The 25302-nt window shown below is 26.0% G+C and overlaps 1 protein-coding gene across 2 annotated transcripts in view; it reads left to right on the top strand.

Moving 5' to 3' along the window:
• Positions 1-25302, top strand: part of LOC100201451 (disheveled-associated activator of morphogenesis 2) — a 105707-nt gene that overhangs the window by 25105 nt on the left and 55300 nt on the right. For both annotated transcript variants that reach the window (XM_065805203.1, XM_065805202.1), the window contains exons 8-13: positions 7942-8048; positions 9607-9717; positions 9822-9925; positions 23047-23113; positions 23316-23433; positions 25126-25261. In XM_065805203.1, the coding sequence (XP_065661275.1) occupies positions 7942-8048; positions 9607-9717; positions 9822-9925; positions 23047-23113; positions 23316-23433; positions 25126-25261 (643 nt within the window). The remainder of the gene's footprint in view (positions 1-7941; positions 8049-9606; positions 9718-9821; positions 9926-23046; positions 23114-23315; positions 23434-25125; positions 25262-25302) is intronic.

Genomic DNA, 25302 nt, shown 5'->3' with positions numbered 1-25302 from the left:
TACAAAACTTAATGTTGCCATATGAAAGTTTGTTTATTTATGTATTAATATATGTTTTTTGATTATTTATGCTTTTATAGTATATAAGAATAGAATCATTACAAATACTTTTGAAGTTATTATTATTACCTTTATCTGCAATAAATTACAGATATAAGGTAATAATTATTATCGGTAACAGATAAATAAATTGCCTCAGACTTATTCTAAAAATATTTTATCATAAAAATGAGAGCATTTATCTCTTTAATTCTAATGAACTTGTGCAAAATTTATACAGATTAAATCAAACAGCATATCTATACAGATATTCTAGAGAACTCTATGGTTCCATCAACAGACATATTGATTAAAATGAGTATTGGTAGTTTCAAAATGTAATACCTGTACACACATCATCACACAGTCAAATCATGAATAGAAAAGAAATGAAGAAATTTAATATCCTGGTAGCTTCATCACCAATTTTGATTGATTTGGGCAAGGATGGGAAAAAATTATCAAGGTCAGAATAAAGTCTATAAATAGCCTAAAGCAAGTACTAGATAATGTACCCCAAAGCAAGTACAAGATATTGTTTGGAGAAAAGTTCCAAGCAAGTTTACAAAAATCATGTTAAATTCATGCTAAAAATATGCGTCAATTGTAAAGATTGCAAAAAGTATATTTTGAATACTAGCTTTGATGTTTCTTTTTGTTGCATCAATTTTGATATATTGCAGGTTTTTTTTTATAATTATCATTATTGGCATTATGTTCAATAACATTTTGAAACATAATTGTATGTTTTAGTATGTTTTTCATTTGGAGAATTTATTAAAAAAAAAGTTTATCTTAAAAATAAAACATAATATTAGTTTTTTGTTTTATTTTCTTTTATCTTCTTTAGTTTTAATTATAAAAGGATTCTAAATTAGTTTGACATGTTGTATTCATTTCATAAATCAGTTTGACATGTTGCATTCATTACATAAAGAATTGTCATGAAGTGAAGATAACATTAAGTGTGACGTTGAAATCCACTTTTTCAAGGAAATTTATGTTTATTATGAAGAGTAAAAGGAAGATCTTCGAAGTACTTATGATTGTGTTTTGAAGTACTCCACTTATGATTAGTGTATTCTACAAAAAGAGAGCTCAATAATCTTAAAAATACCGCCCATCTAAAGAAACTCTAAAAAAGCATGGAATTCTGAAAAAATTATGTAAAAATCCAGATATCGTTATTTTAAAACCAGATAAAGGAAATGGAGTGGTTATTCTAGATGAAGAAATTTATGACAACGGTCTCTACAAAATTATTAATGATCCATCCAAATTTAAAAAAGTTTAAAAAAGATGTCACTATCACCAGAGAAACACACTTCAAAACTTTTTAAGGAAACTCAAGAAAAAAGGTTTCTTTGATGAATCCAACTATAATAAAATATATCCTTCAGCTCTCATCCAGTCCGCATCTATGGACTTCCAAAATTACATAAGATGGTTTCTTCTGACGATAATATAAGTTTCAGACATATCGTATCATTCATTGGTACTTATAATTATCAATTAGCTAAATTTCTTAGAGAACTACTATCTCCACTAATATCTTCGGAATTTTACACTAAAGATTTTTTCACTTTTTCTAAAGAAGTAAACCAAGCTAGCCTTCATAAACATTTCTTAGCATCTTACGATATTACAAGTTTTTACACCAATATTCCACTACAAGAAACAATAGATATTGCCATCAATAGCAATATAAATGTAAAGTTAATCTTAAAATTAGTATAAATGATTTAAAAAAACTCTTCAATTTTGCAACATTTCAAACTCATTTTCTCCTCAAAGGACAAATTTATGATCAAACTGATGGTGTTGCTATGGGTTCTCCTTTAGCACCTGTTCTTGTTAATCTTTTTATGGGAAATTTTGAAGGTAAATGGCTCAAATCATATAACGGAAAAAAACCAGCTTTTTATAAACGGTATGTAGATGACATTTTTGCTGCTTTCACTTCTGAAACCGATTTATTTTTGGAGTATATCAATAATAACCAAATAAAGACTAAATGCAATCATTAAAAGATATTGTAAATTGGTCACCGTAAGATTAGTTTTTACTTCATTTAAAATTTCAAAATTTTTTTCCGCAAAAGATCCCTTTCCTACACACTTAAATTTATTTGTAGTCTATAAATTTGAATGGACAGGCTGTAAATCCTGTTATATTGGCGAAACTACTTGCCATTTAAAAACACAAATAATCAAGCACCAAAAAAGGGATAAAAACTCACACATTATAAACATATTCATTCAAATGAAAGCTGTTTTAATAGTTTTAATCATGCTAATTTTTTAATTTTGGATTCGGCCTCCAACAAATTTATATTAAAACACAAAAAAAACATGTACATAGAGTGGGAAAAACCCATTATTAATAAACAAATGAACCATGTAAAAATGACAATTGCAATCTAGTTCCTTTTAACATTACCGTACTTTTATCTTTTTTAAAAACATTTGTTTTAAATTTTAATTGCATTTTTATTGTATTTTTTATTATAAGGTATTATTATTATAAGGTAGCTAAAAAGCCTAAACTGGCACCAAAAATGATGCAAAAAAGGCTGGAGTGGGCAAAAAATGATTTTAAAAAATTCACTTTTTTATATCAAACTTTAAAGATTCACTTAATCCTTGTATAATATTTTAAGGTATGCTTTAGCAATAAGAGTACTTTCCAAGTGTTCACAAAGAAGGCTCAATACGAAAAAGGAAAAAGGGGGAAAAAAATACTTATTGGACTGCATGATTCAAACTGTTAAACACCCCACCTCTGTGATAATCTGGTCAGTGATATGTGGAAGGGGAATGGGGAGGCTCTATATTGTTGAGGGAATAATGAATCAGTTACAATATAAAAAAGTCCTGGAACACAGATTGTTGCCACAATTGGCAGAATGATTTGGTCCAGGTGAAAAAAAACCTTCATGCAGGATGGAGCACCATGTCACATGGCTAAATCAATTAAAAAGTATCTATCAGAACAGAATATTCCATTACTTAATTGGCCAGGAAACTCACCTGACCTAAACCCTAAAGAAAATGTTTGGGCGCTCTTAAAGAATCAAATATCTATAGAAAATATTACAAATAAAGTGTATTTAATAAAAATAGTTATTCACTTCTGAAACCATAATAAAAATTGCATAATGCAGAAGTTATTTGGATATAACCTTTAAATACACCATAAACTATTTTTGGATTATGACAAGAATTCAGCTTTATTTGTACATTTGCTTTAATGTCTTTGCTATAGATATTAAAGAGATAAATATACTGTTTTTACTGAGAGATTAAGAAAATTTATTGTGTGTGAGTTGTCTTTTTTAATTTTATATTTTATATTTGTATGTTGATTGTTTAACAACTCTAGAATACATTATGTTTCAAAAATTGTGTCTGCATCAACATTCTTGAGGATTTTGTAGAAAACTTTTCATTATTATTACCATTATTAATAAATATATAGAACCAGCATCATGAAACTACATGCATTCATCTAATGAATGTATGTTGTTTTCATGTAAAAATAACATAATTATAAATATATAAGTAATAGTAAAAACATTCATGCCTAAAATAAACTAACTAATAAACTGAATAAGTTATATGAAATCTGTATTCAGAAATATTTATTGACTATAAAGTATAAGAAAAAAAAAAGAAGATTTGATTGGGACAGTAAAATATTTTTGGACTTTTTTTATACAACATATATCTTTCAAAAGGTGAGGGCTCCAAACTCGAGTACATTATTCTAGTACAGGCTACACACAAACTTTGTAGGCTTTTAAAACCCTTCATGACTAGCAACTCAGTTTTTAACAACAGTTGTGAGTTTTTAGTGATGAAGGATTATATAAATATATATATATATATATATATATATATATATATACATATATATATATATATATATATATATATATATATATATATATATATATATATATATTATATATATATATATATATATATATATATATATATATGTATATATATATATATATATATAAGTATATATATAAACACACACACATATAGTTGAAAATATGCACACATTAGTCTTGAAAATACAGTCTAACATTAGCCTTGCTTTTAAAATGTTTGTAATTTTTATTCCACTACTTATATGCAGAAGAATAAAAATAGTGTTAATCTCAACTAACCTTTCTTCTTTAATCTCTAGACTAACCTATACTCAATCAAGGCAACAGTTTTGTTTTTCAATGTTATCTTCTCATAGACTTTGTCTTAATCTTAACAAAGCAGAAAGGTAAATATAAGTTTGAAAATATTTAAAGCAATTTGTTTATTTTATAACTTAGTAAAAAGTTTTTATCCTTTTTTTTTTGTACATATTAAAAAAGTTTGCAATACTTTTTAATATATAACTATCTTAATAAGTTATTGTTTTCTAACAAAACAATATTTATCTTGTATTAAATTATATTTTATATTTTAATGCCTTAAAATAGTCAAACTAAAATTTTGCAAATTTATTTACATTGCTTTGGAGTATTGATATATAAATTATTTTTAAACTTTTAAAGTATCTAAAATTAATTTGTAAAATAAATGAAATATTGCTAATTATTAATAAAAAGTATAAATATAAAATCAATAAATATATAGAGATAAAGATTGATTATAAAATATAAAAAAAATAAATAGATTAAAACGATACTGCTGCATTGATAATTTTGCAGTGATGTTGTTGCATTTGATACTATTGCATAGATGAATAATACAAGCTTTACATTTTTCAAAAGGTTACTAGTACCAAAATATTGAAAGTTAAGTTATATAAATGTTTTGTAACCACGACTTTTTAATAGTTTTATAATAAAAGTTAAAAATTAAAATTCATTTAGCACAAGAAGCTTTGTAAATCACATGAGAAGGTATATAAAAGGGTAGTTTTTATTTATTTTTTAAACTATGAAAATTCCAATAAAATACAAAGAAAAGCCTAATAAAATAAATCAAATTTAGTTTAATAATGTAATTATAATATAGTTATTTATTTTAATGTAATCGATTTTTAACATTATTTATAATAAAGATATAATAATTAAATTATTAAACATTTTCTAAATAAATATGCTTTATTAAATAATTTTTAGTCATCAATAGTCATTGTTATAGTTAAACATAAAAAAAAAATATTTATTTTTATTTTAATGAATTTCATCAACTTAAAAAGATAAAGTTCAATACATATTAATAAAATATAAAGATCTTTTCTTATAAAATTACAATACAAACTTTAAACAAATGTTTTAAGTTTAATGTTATTAACTCTGTCGAGTCATAAATAAAGATAATAAATAAATAGTCTTATTTAAAGATAATGTCTTAAATAAAGATAATAACAAAAATCACAAAAGTCATAAAATCATAAAATCAATAAAATCATAAAATCATAAAATCATAAAATCATAAAATCAAAAAAATCATAAAATCAATAAATCTATATACTTTGTATGCAGTTAAACAAGAGTGCTCTGTAAATAGTTTATGAAAGTTTATAACAGAATAGTTTTTTTTTAATTTTTTTGATATTGATTATTAAAGTAGCAACATAAAATCTTATAAACAAATTCAGAAATATGTCCCACATTCAAAAAAAAAAGTAAAGGTCTGAGTTAAAGTAAGGAGAGTTGATTATTACTGTGTTGATCATGTCACAAGGTGTCTACATTTAAATATATATATATATATATATATATATATATATATATATATATATATATATATATATATATATATATATATATATATATATATATATATATATATATATATAAAAATAGAATATCAAAAAAAATGTTTTTTATTTGTTTAAAAGTGATATTTGTAAAACTCCTTTTTTTAAAAAAAATAAAAAAAATGCAGTTTAAGTAAAAAATTTTCGGATTTTAGGAACTCTCTTAATAATATCTACTTCCAGTTATTAAATTATTTTGATGTTGCTTTTTTTCAAGTCCTCTTTAAGCTTCTTTATGGTGCCCAACATACATTTCTGTTTCATGTTGTCTAACCTGTAGCCTCCTGCTAAGTCCTTGACCAGCTAGATATTTTTTCAGCACAGTCATTGACACATTCAATCCTCTTCATAACTCTTTTAAATATATCAAATGTTTGGCTGAAATTGCTCTTAATCCACTTTTTCGCCTCCTTAAAAGGAATCTTAGCTACTTTGAACAGGATCCAGCTCGCGGAATCTGCAAGTTCAGTAAGCACTGCTGACCTGCTTATAATAACTGTTAGCTTTGTTATAATAACTGTTAGCTAACTTCTTCAACATTTTATTTACCTCCTCTTGAACATTATTGTCGGCAAGGACCAGCATAACAAACTGTTTTTTTATTTATCAAAAACATGGCGCTGCATGGTAAAAAAAAGACCTATCTTAGTTTAGGGTAGTGTTCCCTTATTTCAAACAATGATTTAAAGGCAGCCAAGTCCTTTGAAGTTGACTTATAGAGGAATAGAGCATTTTCCATGAACCATTAGAATAAATTATTATTCTAATGGTTCATGTAGGTATAGAGCATCTTCCATGAACCATTAGAATAAATTATTATTGTTAGTATATAAGAAAAACTTTAAAAATATTTTCCCCTTAAAAGAAAAAATATTTATAATATACTTTAACTGTATCTGGCTTCATGGCAGGTTTGAGATTGGTGAAAATGAAATCCTAATACTTAATACATTTACACCTTAATAAAAGACAACTAGCTCACAGAGTTTCTTACAGTCAACTTTGTTAAATGTGGTTAACGCCCTCATGCCAAACTAAAGTGCCTCTTTAGCAACCCAACCTGTAGCTCATTCCAATTAAACCTAACAATCTTTTCATGTTTATTAATTACCTAGATATTGATTGTTTTTTATTTATTTATATTTTTTGTTTAATTATGTTATTGTTATCAATAGGTTTTTTAAAAAGCATAATATAAAATGGGAAGAACTTTCTATACAAGATAATCAAATATAATGTACAAGATAATCAAATATAAATAGTAATGGACATTAATTTTCAAAAAATTAAGTTTTTTTAAATTTTACAGATATCTTTTTTTGACAAATTTTTTGTCAAAAAATGTAAGTTGATTTCAATAAAAAGACAGCGTATAACTATTTTAAAATATATTTTGATATAATAATATATATAAAACGGTATTTCATATATTTGTCAGCGTCATCAGGTGATAATAAAAGGTTACAAAATAAAATAAAACAAACCATTTAAAAAGAAGACATTAAAAAGCGTCAAATATAAAAACTAATTAAATAATATAATAATGATGTCAGTTAAATTTTTTCCAAAATGGGTCCCCAGGTTCTTGTTTTAACCTTATCCCCGTAATCTCGATTTAGAACATCTTGCCCAATACCTATCTCGTTTTGAGAAATATTCTTTTGCTTTGTTAATCTCCAAGGATTCTCTAATTAGAGAATTATTATTATATTATCTAATTGGTTTTTATATTTGACGCTTTTTAATGTCTTCTTTTTAAACGGTTTGTTTTATTTTATTTTGTAACCTTTTATTATCACCTGATGACGCTGACAAATATATGAAATATCGTTTTATATATATTATTATATCAAAATATATATAAAAATAGTTAAACACTGCCTTTTTATTGAAATCAATTTACATATTATAAACATATCGTATAACAAGAATATGACTTTTAAAGATTAATTTTTAAATCTTTTTAAATTTGTATAAAAAATCTTTATGGTTTACAGCTGTTCTAAAATTAGTTTTTGCAAATTATATTTTCTTGTTACAATTATTTAAAATATAATTATAGTTTTAAAATAAAATTAGTTATATCATTTTTTCCTAAGACAAATATATTTTAATATACACTAGTTCTTGAAATTTTGGGAGCATGCTGCCTTGTACCTGGAGGCCATAAAAAGGTTTTGGATGCCATGTGTCATTTTCAACAATATGCAGAAGAAAGATCTAGGTTTCAGGTAATTTAATTAAGATAATTTAGTAAATTATAACATGGCTAATTTAAAAAAAAATATATCAAAACAAGTGTCTCAAAATCCTATACTTCTTCAACTCATAGTAATTTATATATTATAAATGAAACAAAAGTTTTAAACAGGTTATTTATTAAAGTTTAACATTTTCGGAAATCTATTTCCATTAAATAGGTGTTATTCAATTATATTGAGAAAAAAGTGGTTAAAAAGTGTTATACTAACCAAGTGTAACTTTTATATACAAGTTGATAAAAATAGATTCTTCAGTTTTGTTGTTTGATAAGTAAAATAGAATTCAATAATGTAATAATAAATTAGTAAATATTAAAGTTAAGATAAAAAGCAAAAGATCAGATAAAAAAATCTTATTATGTTTAAAAACATCTTTATTAAGAAACACTTAAGAAATATTAAAGACTACTGTAGATATTACTATTATTATTTACTATAAGTGTATACCTTTTCAACTATATAATATTATTGTAAATATATAATTTCCCCAAACTTAGGAAACTTTAGATTAAAGCCTTTGTAAGAAAATTAAAAAAAATAAGTTTTTTAAAATAATTTCTAATTCAATTAATAATTGAAACATTATTATTAAACAAAAGTTTTTGTCTGCAATACATGCAACACATAACAAGGTTACACATAACAAGGTTACAAGGGAAATACATGCGAGTCCATTTTAGGCATTATAGAGTTATTTATACCACTATTTAGTATTGTAAATTCTCTATCGTTTGATATACCACACAAATTTAATAAATCAATTATAAATGAGTTATTAAGATTCTTTATTTCAACTATTACACAAAAACTTATTTGTTCATTATCTCAAAATGATGTTTTTGGATACAAGATACAAGTGCATTTCCCTTGTATCTTGTATCTTGCATATATTTTTTGGTGAAAAGATTAAAAGTAATAATTGCAATTTAAAACAACAAATAAGTTAAAAATAACATACAAAATGGAGAATAGTAAAGTTTGACACTATTTCTGAAAGAATAAAAAATTTTGTCTGGCTGAATTGAATCTCGTAAGAATCACATTTTTTATCCCATAACAACCATATTTGTTATATTTAGAGATTTACATCTCAAACTTAAGACAATCATCATAAAAAATTACAGGAACAGTTATCTTATAGATAATTGATTTGGGAAGAATGGGAATATCAGATTTAAAATGAGAACGACATAGGGAAAAAGAAAGAAACTGATTTTATGACTAATAGGTTTATTGTTACATAAAAAAATATTTAGGTCATGTGTGTCATTCATCCATTAGGCTCTTATATAAAATGTTATATAAATAGCTAAATATAAAATACATTTGTGAATAATAATATGCAAGACTTTTTTTAAAACCATAGAACACCTAATCAAGTTAAAATCAAAATTCCTTGATGTGCTTGATGGAATTCCAAGATATAATTCCATTTGAATCTTATCCTAAATCTTCACCATTTACTTTCTTTTTTTTTTTTCAATATATTGTTCTTTTTAAATACGTTTAACTTAAAATATTTTTTTAGTCTCTAATAAATGATCTTGATAGAACCTCTGGCTTGCATAAAGATGAGTTTGCATCAAAGATTGCTATTATGTCATTTATTAATGCTGCTCTACGATATGGTGCTGGTGCAGTATGTTTTTTTTCAAGTGCAATTATTTTGTGAATATATTTTGTTTTCTATGACAATAATAGCTATTTTTATGTGACATAATTCTGATATTTTTTAAAAATCAGGAGCATTTAGAATTTCGCATTCATCTTCGTTTTGAGTTTTTAATGTTGGGACTGCAACCTATTATGGATAAACTTAGAAAATTGGATAATTTAACTTTGGATAGGTAAGTTTTTTGCATTTTGTTTAAAAGTTATATTTTAACTTAAAAAAGATTTTAACATTGAAAGGTTTATAAAAATCTTCAGAAGTAGCCTTTCATAACAGATTAAACTAAGTTTTAATTTTGGCTACTTTAACTTGTACTCATTTTTTCTTTTCTTTTAGAGACAATAGGTTGTATTTATTTATTTGGAAAAAAGCAGTTTATTTGCTTTCATTACACTTTTTTTGGGTATGTGTGTTGGAGGGATAAGTAAGTGGTTGTGGGAGACATTCACACTTAACCCTTATTTTTGTGCATATAAATATTAGGGTGTATCGAAAAACAACTTTTTTAGAATTTGAAATTGTAATAGAGCGGAAAAGTTGCATAATGCTATAAAAAGTAATTGTGCCAAATTTTTGTGTATATTTTTGATGTCTTCAGTTCGCGCTAGGGTTTTATTTTTCTTTCAAAAACACGTTTTCTGACCTTTTTTACAAAATAAAAATAACAAATTCTATGCATATACTAGAATTGTAATAGAGTTTAAACATTACAAAATGACTAAGTTAGAAATGGTTACAATTTTTAAGAAAATATTTTAATTTCTTCAGTTGCCGATAGAGGGCTGAGTTTTTAAGAAAAAACACAATTTTTATTTAAAACTAAGTAATTTTAATTATGTTGTTGATGCTTTCACTTGTCGTCACTGTTATGATAACGGAAAAAAAGTAATTAAAATGTAATAAACCAAACATCCTATGCCAATTGTTACACCGATGATTTTTAAATGACATTAAAGTATGTAAAATGTCACTAATTACATCATTTATTTACATCACCATCAGCATAATTTACCACAAATTATGTCTATAATCAAAACATTTATTTAATAAATATTCAGATAAAGAGCAAAAAGCACAGGTTATAATTTATTAGTTCTGATTTACATCTTTTATTATTAAAATAAATTGAAATCAAAGAAAATTTTAATGGCAAAAATGTCTTCTGCTGCAGAGACAACAAGAAAAAAGTCATGATTTTCATGAACAGAAAGAACATGATTTTCTCAGTGATCAGAGATTAATGAGAATTATGTATATGGAAGGACTCGATATTCAAAGTACTTTAAGATTACGGCAAAAAGAAGCAAGAAAAAACAGAGTAAATAGCTCCTTACTGTCTAACCCATCAACACAGTTTTTAGCTATTACAGGTATTGAAGCTCAAACAATATAATCAAGTCACATTCAGAATTCAAGTTTTTATTCTATATCTCAAGATTCTGACTCTGATGACACTGTGATTTGAAATACTGACTCAGAATCAGATGCTGATTATTTAGACCCTGTTGAAAGCCGCAAGCCAAAATGGAACGGAAAAGATAAAACTGAACAAATGAGATCACCGTTACTATCCTTAGCACAAGCTTGTGATAGAGAAGGTGTTTCAAGCAGAGGTGCTGCATTTATAGTGTGTGCTGTGCTGGAAGACATGAACTTAATTTCAAAAGGAGACCAATCTAAAGTAATTGATAAAAACAAGATTCAAAGAGAAAGAAAAACAGACTTAAAATGCAACATTTAGACCATGAAAATATTCAAATGTTAGAAGGTTTGTATTTTGATGGAAGAAAAGATACAACATTTGTAATTGATACAAACAGGGAGAAAAATATACAAAAAACTATAAAAGAAGAACATGTAGTTTTAGTACAAGAACCAGGTTTAAAGTATCTAGGGCATGTAGAGACTGCATCAGGGCATGGATACAGCATTAAGACAAGTATAAAAACATTTTTAACTCAAAACAACATTGATACATCTAAGTTAGTTGCCATGGGTTGTGGTGGGACAGCTGTCAATACCGGATTTCTTAATGGTGTTATTGCTTTGTTCGAATTAGAACTACAAAGACCTGTCCACTGGTTTATCTGTCAAATACATGCTAATGAACTGCCTCTATGGCATCTAATTCAAAAACTAGACGGGCCTACATCTGGACCTAACGAATGGTCTGGACCAATCGGAAGAGAAATTAAATTGTGTAACACCTTGCTAATAGTCAACTACATTCCTGTCAGTGTCACATTGCCAAAAATAGACAAAAAATCTCTTAGTTCTGACCAAAACTACTTACTTGATACTTGCAAAGCAATATCTACAGCTTATTGTCCAAACGCTTTGGCTAACCAAAATCCTGGAAAACTTAACCATGCCAAGTGGGTGATCACTGCAAACAGAATAATTAGGTATTATGTTGGATGAAGCAAATTATCACACAGGCTGAGAGAAATAGTTGAGTTTGTTATTAAAGTTTACTGCTAAATGTGGTTTAATATAAAATGTAATCCCACGTGCACGGAAGGTGCTAGACATTTATGGCTAACCATCAATTTATCCAGGTATACCAGTAGTTAAATAAAAAGTATCATCTATCCAGTTATACAAAGGAATGGTTTTTTGCGCATCCAGAAAACATGTTTCTTGCTATGATATCGGATACTCGCCGAAATGTAAGGAAATCGGCATTACACGTGATAATGAAAGCAAAATCAATGAAAACAAACAAAGTCCGAAAGTTCTCTATACCAGAAATCAGTTTTGAAGCAAAAGACTATGCAGATCTAATTGATTAGAAAAAATGTGAACTAAATGAACCTCCGATTACCACTCACATTTCAGATGAAAATCTAATTAAAATGTTAACAAATGTTTATCTTCCAGATGTGCAGCATTTTCCATGCCATACTCAAGGACCGAGGTGTGGTGGCCCCAGAGGTTATGCGGGATTCCTGCATGGGCTTTTCACTTTTTTATCTAAATATGGGCCTTTTGGCAAATTTTAATTTTTTCTACATTTTAAAGAAATTCCACAATTATTTACAATATTTATGTTTGCACAATTGTGCAAACATATTGTGCAAACAATTGTGCAAATTTGTACAAATTAAATTTTATTAATCCCTAGATTTTAAGTCTTCAACTTTGAGTGCAATTATATTAGTATTTTGCATAATAGTAATATTGCTTTGAAAACAAAGTAGATATTTTAAGACGTATTATGATATTTTTTTCATAAGAAAAATTATGAACCCATAAACGGTTTTTAACGATCGCAATGTTGACAAAATAAATTTAAAAAAGTCTGCAGACCCCCATATTATTGTTGGACTTAATTTAATTTAAAATTTAACCCCAATATATTTTTTTAAATGAATTAATACACAATACTATTACTATATAGTAATTGTATTGCGTTTTAATTCATTTAAGAAAAATGTTTTGGTGTTAAATTTTAAATTAAGTTTTATACAAATAAGCATCGAATTCATGTTTTGCATTTTTGTAGCGTTTCAAAACAGATATAAACTTGTTTTATAATAAATAAAGTTTTTTATTTTTATACAGTTTATATTATTGTATGTAAATAAACAAATCACTCCTTAATATCCTGTGCTCAGACAGATTAAAAAAAGGATGATGGCTGTGCAAAAAATGAATTTATTTTAATTGAGGTGTGGGAATACCGCAAGTATTTTCAAATACAATTTCATATTACACCTTAACAATTTACTTATTTACGACACATTTTTATCACTTATAATTATATGTAATTTTAAAATAAATTATATAGACTCCATAGCTTTAAATTTTTTTATTTTCATTATTTTAATTTTGTTTTATTTTTGAAATGAAAAAGCAATAAAATAGCATTTTTGGAAAAAATATGAAATACTTTCAATTAAGTGCTAAATGAACGTTATAAAAACTTTTATGTTTAAATTATGTCAATAACGGCACCATTTTTAGAGCAGCATTTTTGCTGTTGTGAGTTAATGCAAAAATATTAAAAAAAATTAAAACACCAAATAAACAAAAGCATTAACTATCTATAAAAAGAATTTCTAATTTATGAAGATTTTCTATATTTATTTAAAAAAAAAAAATTATATATAATTTTAATAAAATTTATATTATTATACAATAAAATATATATCATTATATAGTAATAGAAAAATTGAAATCTTTGATTTTTGATTTTGTGTTAGGCTATGTTCTTCAAACAATAAAATACTAATCGTATTTGCTTGCGGTAAATTGTGTTAGAAAATCAGAACAGAAACGGTTGCTGCATCGTATTGTTACCATTTTTTATTTTGAAGTATTACAAACAATATTAATAATTACAAATCACAAATACAATAATTAATAATTACATTATTAATAATTACCAATTACAATATTAATAATTACAAATATTACTAATTACAAATGCATTACAAACTATATTAATAATTACAAGTGTTATCTCAACTTGCTAGTTTGTATTGATGATTTATTAGAATTAGGTCAGTCATTATATATATATATACATATATACATATATATATATATATATATATATATATATATATATATATATACATCTTTTTTTTTCGTATGGGCCTTTACATCAAGCATATATGGTAAAATACGGCATATAAAGGCCTTTTAATAAAAATCCCGCATGGGCTTTTTAGAGCGACCACGCCCCTGCTCAAGGAGTAGAGAGGTGCATCAAACTTGTAACTGAAGCTTCAGATCAAGTTTGGCTAATAGAGATGACTTCATTCGTGCAAGACTTACATTGCAAAAAATAATGCCTTTATTCAACACTAAAAGACAGTTTGAGGCAGATCCAAATGGATCAGATAGTTGAACTTTATTACAGCTAAACTTTAAAAATTTTTCAAAAACATTTTCCACATAACTTTAATTGTACATTATGGACTGCAGAGCTTGTTTGCAAGAAACTCATTAAACAGTGTTTTTCCTTAAAAACTCAACCCTCTAGCGGCAACTGAAGATGTTAAAATATTTTCTTAAAAATTGTAACCATTTCTAACCTGATCATTGTGTAATGTTTAAACTCTAATAAAAATCTAGTATATGCATAGAATTTGTTATTTTTATTTTGTAAAAAAAGTCAGAAAATGTGTTTTTGTAAAAAAAATAAAACCCTATCGCGAACTTAAGACATAAAAAATATACAAAAAAATATGGCACAATTACTTTTTATAGGATTATGCAACTTTTCCGCTCTATTACAATTTCAAATTCAAAAAAAGTTGTTTTTCAATACACCCTAATAAATATATAAGATAAAAGATTTTTATTTTAAATGCTGCTTTTTATAGTAACCTTTTATGGACATTTTATTTTCAATCATAAAAAAACAAAAAAAAACAATCATAAAACAACAAAATCATAAAAAAACAAAACACTAATTGACTTGAAGATTTAAAAAATATATAAATAACAAAAACAAAAATATTATATAAGCTATCAAAAAATAGTAATTAAAAATAAAAGATTCTTAAAAAGTCTGTGTAAGAAAGTGAAATTTAAAAAATTTATATATTTTTTATAATTTTTTATGCATTAAATTTTTTTCAAAGTGTTTTTTTTATATACTAATGTAAGATTTTATTTAAATTGTTTAATACACTCACTGAATTATCAGTTTTTAAATATTAAAAACATAACCTCTTTAATTTGAGGATTTTTTTTCCTATGTGGTTACCAGTGTTAAACATTCTATTTTTTTGACTGTCAAAATTCAAAATATAAATAGAGTTAATTCCCAATAACTCAAACCTTCAAGGGACCAAGAAATTTGTTTGGACTTAATAAATGTTTGACTAAAGCAAATTCCAGTTAACTTGAACTTTGGCTGATATGATATATTAGTTCTATATAAGATGATTGTTTCTTATTCAATGATAATGTGTATACATTTAATTTACACCATTGTACTGTTTCAATGAAAAAATAACTTCTTTCATTTAAACGTTAGTATAATGGTATTCTGCATTAATTCTATCCCATCCAATTCCATGGTTCTTCAAAAAGTAGTATAATATAAAGACTGCCAAACAGTCAAAAGAAAACATTCGAAAAAGTTTAGCAACATAATGACTTTTTTATTATTTGGTGATAAATTGTGTTTAAAAGGTAGTGTTCTTCTATTTAGATATTTAATTAACTATAAAATAATTGTTTTTTTAATGGTTTTATCATGATTTACCTTTAAACAATTTTATTATAGCATTATTTTACATCTGAGAACAATTTATTCTATTCAGACCTAAATACAACAAAAAAAATGTTAAAATATTAAATTCACATTTAAAAAGTTTGAATTATCCAAAGAAATTTGCTGAAAGGGGATAAAAAATGGTACAACTTAACAAGGTTTGAGTTATCCGAGGTTTGACTTAAAATGAGAATTTTAAGTCAAACCTCGCAATTATATAATGCAAGTATATAAAAAAGTTTTTAACAATTTGAGGTAAGAAAAGTTTGAGTTATCCGGTATTCAACTTACCGGGAATTAACTGTAAATGATAACACTTTGCCTTAAACTCCAACTACCCATCATCAAATACAATTCTTGTGGAACTAACTTATAAATAATAAATGTTTTAGGATTCTCATTTAAATAAATCAATATTTTTTTAATCACATTTGAATTTGACAATTTTTTTTTTGGAAATCTACTGTTATATTTAATATGCACTGTTATATTCAACTGTTATATTTAATATTTCTAAGTTCAATAATCAAGATTTCTAAATGTTTTAAGGTTGAGTTCAAAGAGTTTTGTTCAGTATAAACATGTTTTGTGTGTGAAGACCATATAAAACTTTGCTTTTTCCAACTGGATTTTAGGATAACCGTATCAAAACAAGTTATGATACGGTTTATCTTAAATTCCAGTTAAATTTATGATTGATCTTAACTATAGCTGAGATAAACTCAAATGGCCAAGATTAAACAAATTACATAAAACTTTCAACTTTCTCCTCCATCAACAGTTTTATTGACAAATGCATTAAAAGAGTTTAGATTCTTTTTGTTTATAATATTCATTATAAAACTAGCAGTAAGCAACCCATAATATTGGTTATTAGTAAATAAATCATTATTAGCAATTTAACTTTATATCGGTACCAGGTCATTAAAGCAAAAAGATGTTAAGGCAAATTTTTTCCTTTTTTTTAACAAAGCAATCTTTATCTTTGTTATTAAAACGTTGCATTAAATTAACTTTTTATTAATGATTTAAATTAATATTTTATCTACTATTTTATATTATTAATTATACTTTGAGTATATTAAAATAATTCAGCAGAAATTACAAAAAAAATGGTAACCAAATATATCAATCTACTTTAGAGTTAACATATGCCAACATATTTATTTCAGCATTTATCTAAGTCATATTATACTAATGCACACTATACTTGGTGAAAAATGACCAAAATATATTTTGTCTTTTGTTTGTCTTAACTTTGCAATAAAATTATTAGTTATTTTTGAAACTTTTTATCAATATTTGTATAGGTAATTAGCTGAAAAGGTTATAAAACAGTTGTCAAAAACTATATATAAAATACACAGAAAACTTTTTTAAAAATTTGTAAAAAAGCAAGTCTTGAGTTTATATATCTTTAAAACTTATTAAAATAATGAGAATTTTTTACATGATATATAGTTAAATATATAGCAAAAATATATATAAAAAATAAAATCGTCTCAAAACACATCATTTTTCTAAAAAACAATTAACATTGAATTAAGGCTGAAATTCAAATTCAGTTATAACAGCTGCCATCTACTGGACTGAGGAACCAAATACAGCCTACTGTAAAGAAAACCATATTAAAATTAATAAAAATATTCATTACAGATAGGTGCGGCAATTAAACATTAAAAAAATTATGTGATTCCATAGTAGTAGGAAGTTATAGAATAGTAAATTAGTTAATAGAAAAAAAAAATAAAAAACGTGTCAAACAAAATAGAAAACAGATTTTTAAAAATTACTTTACTTTGAGAAGACTTTGGCAACCAGGAATAATTTTGAAACCAATTTCTTTATCAAAAAGCTAACTATCTTTTAATATTTTAATATTTAACTAATCTTTTTTTTTTTTTTTACATATCTTTGCTTCCAACAAGGCTGCAAGCAACCACTATAAGAGTTACAAGTTACTGGAAGAGAAAAGATGAAGATTGTAGAGCAAAATAATGATTGACAGATGACTTAAAAGATTGCAAATTATATGAATAAGGAAAGCAAGATGAATGAAGCGAATTCCAAAGAACTTATGTTTGATGAAAAAAACTAGACGAATAAGAGTTTTTTGGGCATTTAGGATCAGTCACAGAAAAAGGATGAGACTTGATTGAATGACGAGTAACTCGAGAATGAATTTTAGTAGATGCCACAAGAGACACTAGGTCTTTAGAGCAGTGCCCGTTATAGTATTTATAGAAAAGAGAAATAGAAATAACATTATGACGATTTGATAATGGTTGAAGGTTGGCTGCAAGAGCAGGTGCAACTATATTTACAATGCGTTTTTGCACCTTGTCTAAAAGAGAAAGGGCATCATAAAAAGATCCGCTCCAGCTATGGCAATAGTATTCTATACAAGGACGGATTAGAGATTTATAGAGATGAAGAATAGAATCCAGAGTAAAAAAGTGTCGAGCTCGATAGAGAGATGCAACCTTAGCAGATGCTAATTTTGCAACGGATATATGGTTTCCAAGAAAGATCGGAAGTAAGAGTTAATCCTAGAAGATGAAGGGTAGATGACTCATTTAGTACATTACCATTCATAAATATAGGAAGATCTAAATTATTGCAATAACGGTTGGCTGAAAAAAATTGAGTTTTATCTGAATTAAAGTTCACCAGCCACTATGAGCCCCATGCTGTAGCAGAAGTGAGATTCTTTTCAAGCTCAAATGCTCCCTCCAAGCAATCAGAGAGAGTTGGATTCTTATCATGATAAGTTTAAATGAATTGGTGTATATTTAAAGAAACACGGTTTTTTTAAATATACACCAATTCTATCAAATGTTTGATCTTGATTTTAATGGTTTGTCATTGAGTATCAATTGTCAATCTGACAGAAAATGATGGCGTTTCAGAACAAAAGGTAAATTAGAATCTGATGGAGCCAACTGAGTTTAAGAAAAAAATACTGGTTTACCACCAGAAACACCAGTCAAAACCTCTGAGGAAGGAGTTAGGCTGTCTAAAAACTCAACAGGAAAGTTATTTCCTTCATCAAGGTCATCCGTCTCAGTTTGATCAGCACTAAAAAATATTTGACCTCACCCAGTAGACATTCAAGCACTTCTTCATTGATTTATGAATTAAATGAATCCACATTAGTGGGTGTTAAAATGACACGTTTAGAATAATCATTTTGTTCAGCATCTCCGAAAGTCTTTTCAACAAAGTAATTTTCTCTAATAATGCACTGATGCGGTATTTCAATGCACCCTTTAAAAGGATTCTCCTTCTTGACAGGTATTTTTCCACTACCAAGTTTTAATTGCCATTAGGAAAATTCTCCTTTCCCATCATGTACACTCATAGTTTCTGTTAATACAAACGTCTGCACCAATTGCCACTGTAAGGAACATTTTATACATGATTCTACAATTTCAGCTGGTTGTCCTCTTTCAATCAAGCAAAAACAAAGTAACTTGTTTTAAAAAATGTCTATGTATTGGGTTAGGGGTTACATTACATGTGCTGTTATCTAATATTAGGACAGGAAGTTTGAATAAACAATGCAGTGTAGATCCATTTGTAAGAGGAGTTGCTGCTATGCCAGTCCATGCAGCTGTGACTTATGGTTTCAGCAATCAAATAATTATACATAAAATTTTTTCTACTACTAGCTGGTCCATCCATGAAAAACAATCTAGAATGTTGATTTTCTACACTTGGTTGCACATTCAGTGTAGCAAGGATAGCATTTAATATTAATTACATTTAATTGATTGGCATTGAACATTTTTATCAAAAATTTCTAGATTAAAACCTATAAACTCATCAATAGCTGGCAGATTGTAATCAGCCAGTGTTTTACCACTTTGATTAATGGTCTTTTCAATTTAAGGAAGAGTAGCTTGTTCAGCTACTGAGTGGTGAATGAAGTCTTCCATCATTAAAGCTTTGTATGTATTCCAGAGATAATTGAAATAATAATTGAAAACAACTGTCTAATTTGCTTTGGCATATGCGTTAAAACCACCTCAGAAAGCGTATTCTGCTATTCAGTGTCATCTTGCAACAAACTTTTCAAAGCACATGCTTCACGAAATATTTCAAGAACAATACCATTAACAGTAGCACATCCTTCCAAGATGTTGCTCCTTTTACTGCAAAAGTAACAGTCTAAGAAAAAACAATTCTCCAGTTAGATTAACTTTATATATTCTTACTATCACCTTATTACCACCCTTTTGTTTAACTTTCTATTTACAAAGTTTATTATCAAAAACAAGGTGATAAAGAATGTCTACATATGAATATTGATAGACTCCTTCTTTTTCGGAATTTAACTTAAGCCATGCTGTAGGATGTGTATCGCGTTGAGCAGCACAATCTAAAGCCACTTGTTCTGCTTCTTCTCTAAAAAATACCATCTGATTCTCCGTATGATTAATAGTAATGTGTGTATTTGATTAATGGGATACTCAAATATTTGGCACAATGTTTTAGGCGCACTAACATAAAAACAATCTAAAAAAGTGTTTACTTCATCATAATTAATTTGCTTGTTTATTAAAATATTTGCACAGTGCCACTTATATAAGTATTTGTGCAAATATTTGACAGCCTTCACAGACATGCAAGCTGCAACGTTAATATGGGCTTGATATTTCATTGATAACCATGGATTGTAAGGTACAACCCAACGGTTTTCTACATTGTTGCCTTTAATATTGATGACCAAGTCATTGTCATGATGCCTGTAACTTGGATAATCATTATGAACTGCTACTGTGTTGTCATTAAATTGCCCACAACTCATAGGTTGAACTAAATCAGCTTTAAATAAAGCAAAAGAAAGACAGGCATTGTAATTTTTAATATATTTTAGAAAATTCATATTGGAATTATGATCTACATAATTCCCTGTAAATAAATCTTGTAAAGCTTGTGGAAATGGTGAAAGAGGTGGTAAAACTACCTTTCCATTGTGGCAACATAGAAAATGACTTTCATCAGGAAATTTTTTAGCACCACAATGTTGAAAGATCTGGTTTATTTCTCCTAACAAATTATTATCTGGAATGATATTAGTTCTTCTTATACAATGCATTCTTCCTTGTATTGCAGTATTTCATACATTATTCTCATTAGGGTTCAAACAAATTTCTGCTTGCTGAGCAGCATTTCTCTCATTTTGACGGCAATTAATTTCATCTTGTCTTGCTCTATTTCTCTCATTTTGACGATGATTATTAGCATTTACACTAATGACTTCTTCCAGCCCAATATCATCCATTTCAATTTCAATATTTTTATAAATCACTGTTCTTTAAAAAAATTTATTAAAAGAAAACTAAATTAAATAGAGATTTAAATTAGATAAAAATATATACTAATTTAAAGTTATAAAATACATATTTCTAAGAACATATTTGTAATAGATAAAAAAGAACAAATGATAATGTTCAATCTAAATAAAGTTTAAAATAACATAAGCCTACAATTCTAATGACAAAGAAGTAATGGTAATTTTGATATAATTTTGAATTTATTTTGTTTCTTATCTATAAAACAATATTATTAAACTAATATAGAAGAGCTAAAAATAAATCAATGGAAACGTAAAGCAATATATTTATAAAAAAATATTGCGTATGCAACTACTTTAGAATATATATGATATATAAACCTCCAAAATTTAACTCATTAATTTAACAACTGGTTTATCATTAGGATCAAAAACTAATAAATAAAAATTAAAGCAATTTTATGAAAATTTTCAAACAATTTTTAAAATTAAAGATTTAGATCCAAATAACAATAAAAATCCAAATAATTATAAAAATGAAAGATTTAAGCTGTTATTTATTTAAGCTGTTTAGTCATAGCAATGTTAATTATATATTTATTTTAAATGTATTATAAAATAATTTACAAAACATTTGAAAAAAAAACTCCCCTTCCCTTTCCTTTTCTATAAATCTATTTGCATACAAGCTTTTCGATTGTATTTAAAAATGAAAACTTTTTTAACCAATTTAATATAAATTTAAAAAGAATCATTAATGATTAGTAATAAAAGTAAATGATAAATCTGAATTTCATTATATTTATTGCATTCTTATATTTAATAACATTATTAGATGAGAGTTAGATGTTAAAAAAATTGATAGTTTTTGACAACATGGTGGTTCAAAAAACAACTTTTTTAAAATAGTCTGCTGCACTTAACTAAATGTGTTCTATGTATTACAAAAACACTAGATTTAAAATTTTTTTGAATAAAAAGTATTTTTTAGGGTGCCTCAAGACCCTTAAAAATTTGACAGGTCCCTAATATTTTGAAAAAAAAAGTTTTTCTAAAGTATGTCAAACTGGTACTCAAAAGAAGCGAAATTATATAAAAACTTCAAAAACAATAATCAATTAACATAAAAAACATGATTATATCTTAAAAAAATATTTTTATGTAAATTAAGTATTATTTTTGAAGTTTTTATATAATTTCGCTTCTTTTGAGTACCATGTTGAAAAACTTTAGAAAAACTTTTATTTTCAAAATATTAGGGACCTGCCAAATTTTCAAGGGTTTTGAGGCACCCCTAAAGATATTTTTTATTCAAAAAAATTTTAAATCTATTGTTTTTGTATTATATAGAACGCATTTAGTTAAGTGTAGCAGACTGTTTTAAAAAAAGTTGTTTTTTGAACCACCCTAATATACATGTAAGAATATTATATATACATATAAGAAATTAAATTAGGGCTGAATAGAATTGGATTACTAAAAGTTTAAATTCCGATTAAAAATTTTTCTTATAAATAAAATTTAGGCAATAAATAAAATTTATTTTTACATATAAAATTTATGTTATAATAAAAATCATATTTTAATGTCATGTTAAAATATATAGTTAGTTCTAAAAAATTAAAATATTAAAAAAAATTTTAATGTTTAAAATGTTTGTATCCATTTAAAAAAATACATTCCAAGATTATCCCAATAATTATTTTTTTAATAAAAAAGTTTCATCTTCATGGACGTTTCATACAAAAATTCAACTATTATTAAGGCATTTGGATTTCTTTGAAATGGTTCAAAAAGAAGATGAAAAAGAATTATGTAAACGATATGGATCGGTAGGAATGTAAATTTTTTATACAATTTACTAAAATTTGTTTATATATGTAAGTTTTAGGCTTAGATTAAAAGTTTTAATTGATAAATAAAACTTAAATCACATTAGAAAAACGTTAATGTTGAAAAGATATTATCATATTCTGTACTGCAAAAAGTTATATAGAGTTATACTAATTAGAAAATATTGAATTTTTTTTACAGATTAAAATTGATGCAAAAAGTGCTAACAACATGTTGGGAGTATTGAAGCAAAAGATTGGACATACTACATGTTACACACATTTGTTGTCTATTATGCAACATCTACTGCTATTTCCAGGTATATACATACATAAATATACTGTAGAAGTTTCAAACAAGTTACGCATTTATTGGTCAATAAAAATTTTGACTTTTTTTATGGTCAAAAGAGTAAAAATATAGTTTATATTTTAACATTTAAAACTTTTAATTAAAAGTATGACACCATGTGTCTACTAGTCATACAAGTTAATCAAGAAAATCAAAAGCTTATCACAAGTTAATCAAGAAAATCAAAAAAAAAAAAAAAAAATCAGTTACGACCAATTATCACTGGGTCATAATAATCATTAGTTAAAAATTAGAAAAAAATGACTGGTTGTTTTTGTTATAATATTGATTTTAAAAGAATGACAAATAAATACTATGTACAAAGTAAAAATGAGTTTATTTTAGTTTGGCAAAATCTCTTACAAATTCATCTATTGCCATTATGGCTGTTTTAGAGAAGGATAGGTAAATCTGGCAATGTTGATGGAAGAAATGAAATGGAAACTTTATATGATCTTCCTCTTTGGTGAAATTTTCATTGTATTTCTAGATATGAACAATATCATGCTTTGCACCATCATTGTTAACCTACATCTTGTTAACTTGATCCTACAAATTTTGTTAGCAAGTGTTCATGCTTCTAGAACATTTAACAAGAAACTCCTGTTAAATGATCTAAAACCTCCTCCATTTTTGTGATACTAACACTATGAAGAAACAAAATGTTCATAGGTCACAAACTTTTTAAAGCAGAAGTCTGTGCCACCCGTATTTAATCTCTTCAGAGCTTTCCAAATCTTCAGAGACTGGAGTTAGACTATCATGGCTTTTTTGACGATTAAAGCTCATGAGGTGTTATGAGAAGCAGCAGATGTCCATTAAATCAGTGTAGATCACATCTGCAATGATACATCCATGTTTAATCTGATGTAACTAATGTATTTATACTGATAAAATCTATTCTCTGCATAGTTGTCTGTCTTCATTGTTTTTCATGATATTTCAAAAATTCTTGGTGGCTTAGTCTAAAAAGTTTCATCAAGTTGTTGTTCAATATATGCTCTTTAAATCTGCAGCTTTTATATGCTTTTGCTCTATTTACATTCAACAGCTAGTATTCATTATACAACTTTTTCCTGTTTTATTTCACCAGAATTCTGAGATTTTTGCTTCAATTCATATTGATTTATTTAGTGAAGTGTTTGTGAGGTGATAAAAGAGGAAGCAGCAAATGACATCATTGTTCATAATTTGTAGTCAACTTTTTTGCTGAAGAGAATTGGTTGGTGGCCTTGCTGAACTTCATTACCAATTGCTGACAAGTCAAAAAGTAAATAATGCTGTAACAACTGTTCATTAGTTGTTATGCTTAATTGTTTAATGTTTATTTTATTTTTAAAAACAATAATCATTTTAAGGTCTTGCTGTGACTGATAAATTAATATTCTCCTCACTATGTGATTGATAAATAATACACTAATCAATTTAGTAAACAGAAGGTTATTATATATGGTAAAAAGTTATTATTAATTATGTAGTATGTGTATAAAGCAGCCAATGCAAATTACTAACCTTTTAAACTTCTTTTATAGTGTAATATATATATATATATATATATATATATATATATATATATATATATATATATATATATATATATATATATATAGCAATAGCATATATTAGCAATGCAATTTATGTTTTATTGGTAAATTTATAGTTGATCAAACAAAAGAGGCATTTGGTTACTGGCGTATGTTAGATAGAATTGTTCAGGAAATTGCATTGCAGCAAAAAGATGGATCAGATCCTGATGTAGCACCTGTTGACATTCACATAGCACATATAATTGAAAGGTAGACAAATGTTGTTTAAACTTTTTACAGGTTAGAGTGGT

This window comes from Hydra vulgaris, chromosome 09 (assembly GCF_038396675.1).
Source record: "Hydra vulgaris chromosome 09, alternate assembly HydraT2T_AEP".
Taxonomy (NCBI): Eukaryota; Metazoa; Cnidaria; class Hydrozoa; order Anthoathecata; family Hydridae; genus Hydra; species Hydra vulgaris.
Note: the sequence above shows the minus strand (reverse complement) of the source record. Positions and strands in the feature narration are given on the sequence as shown.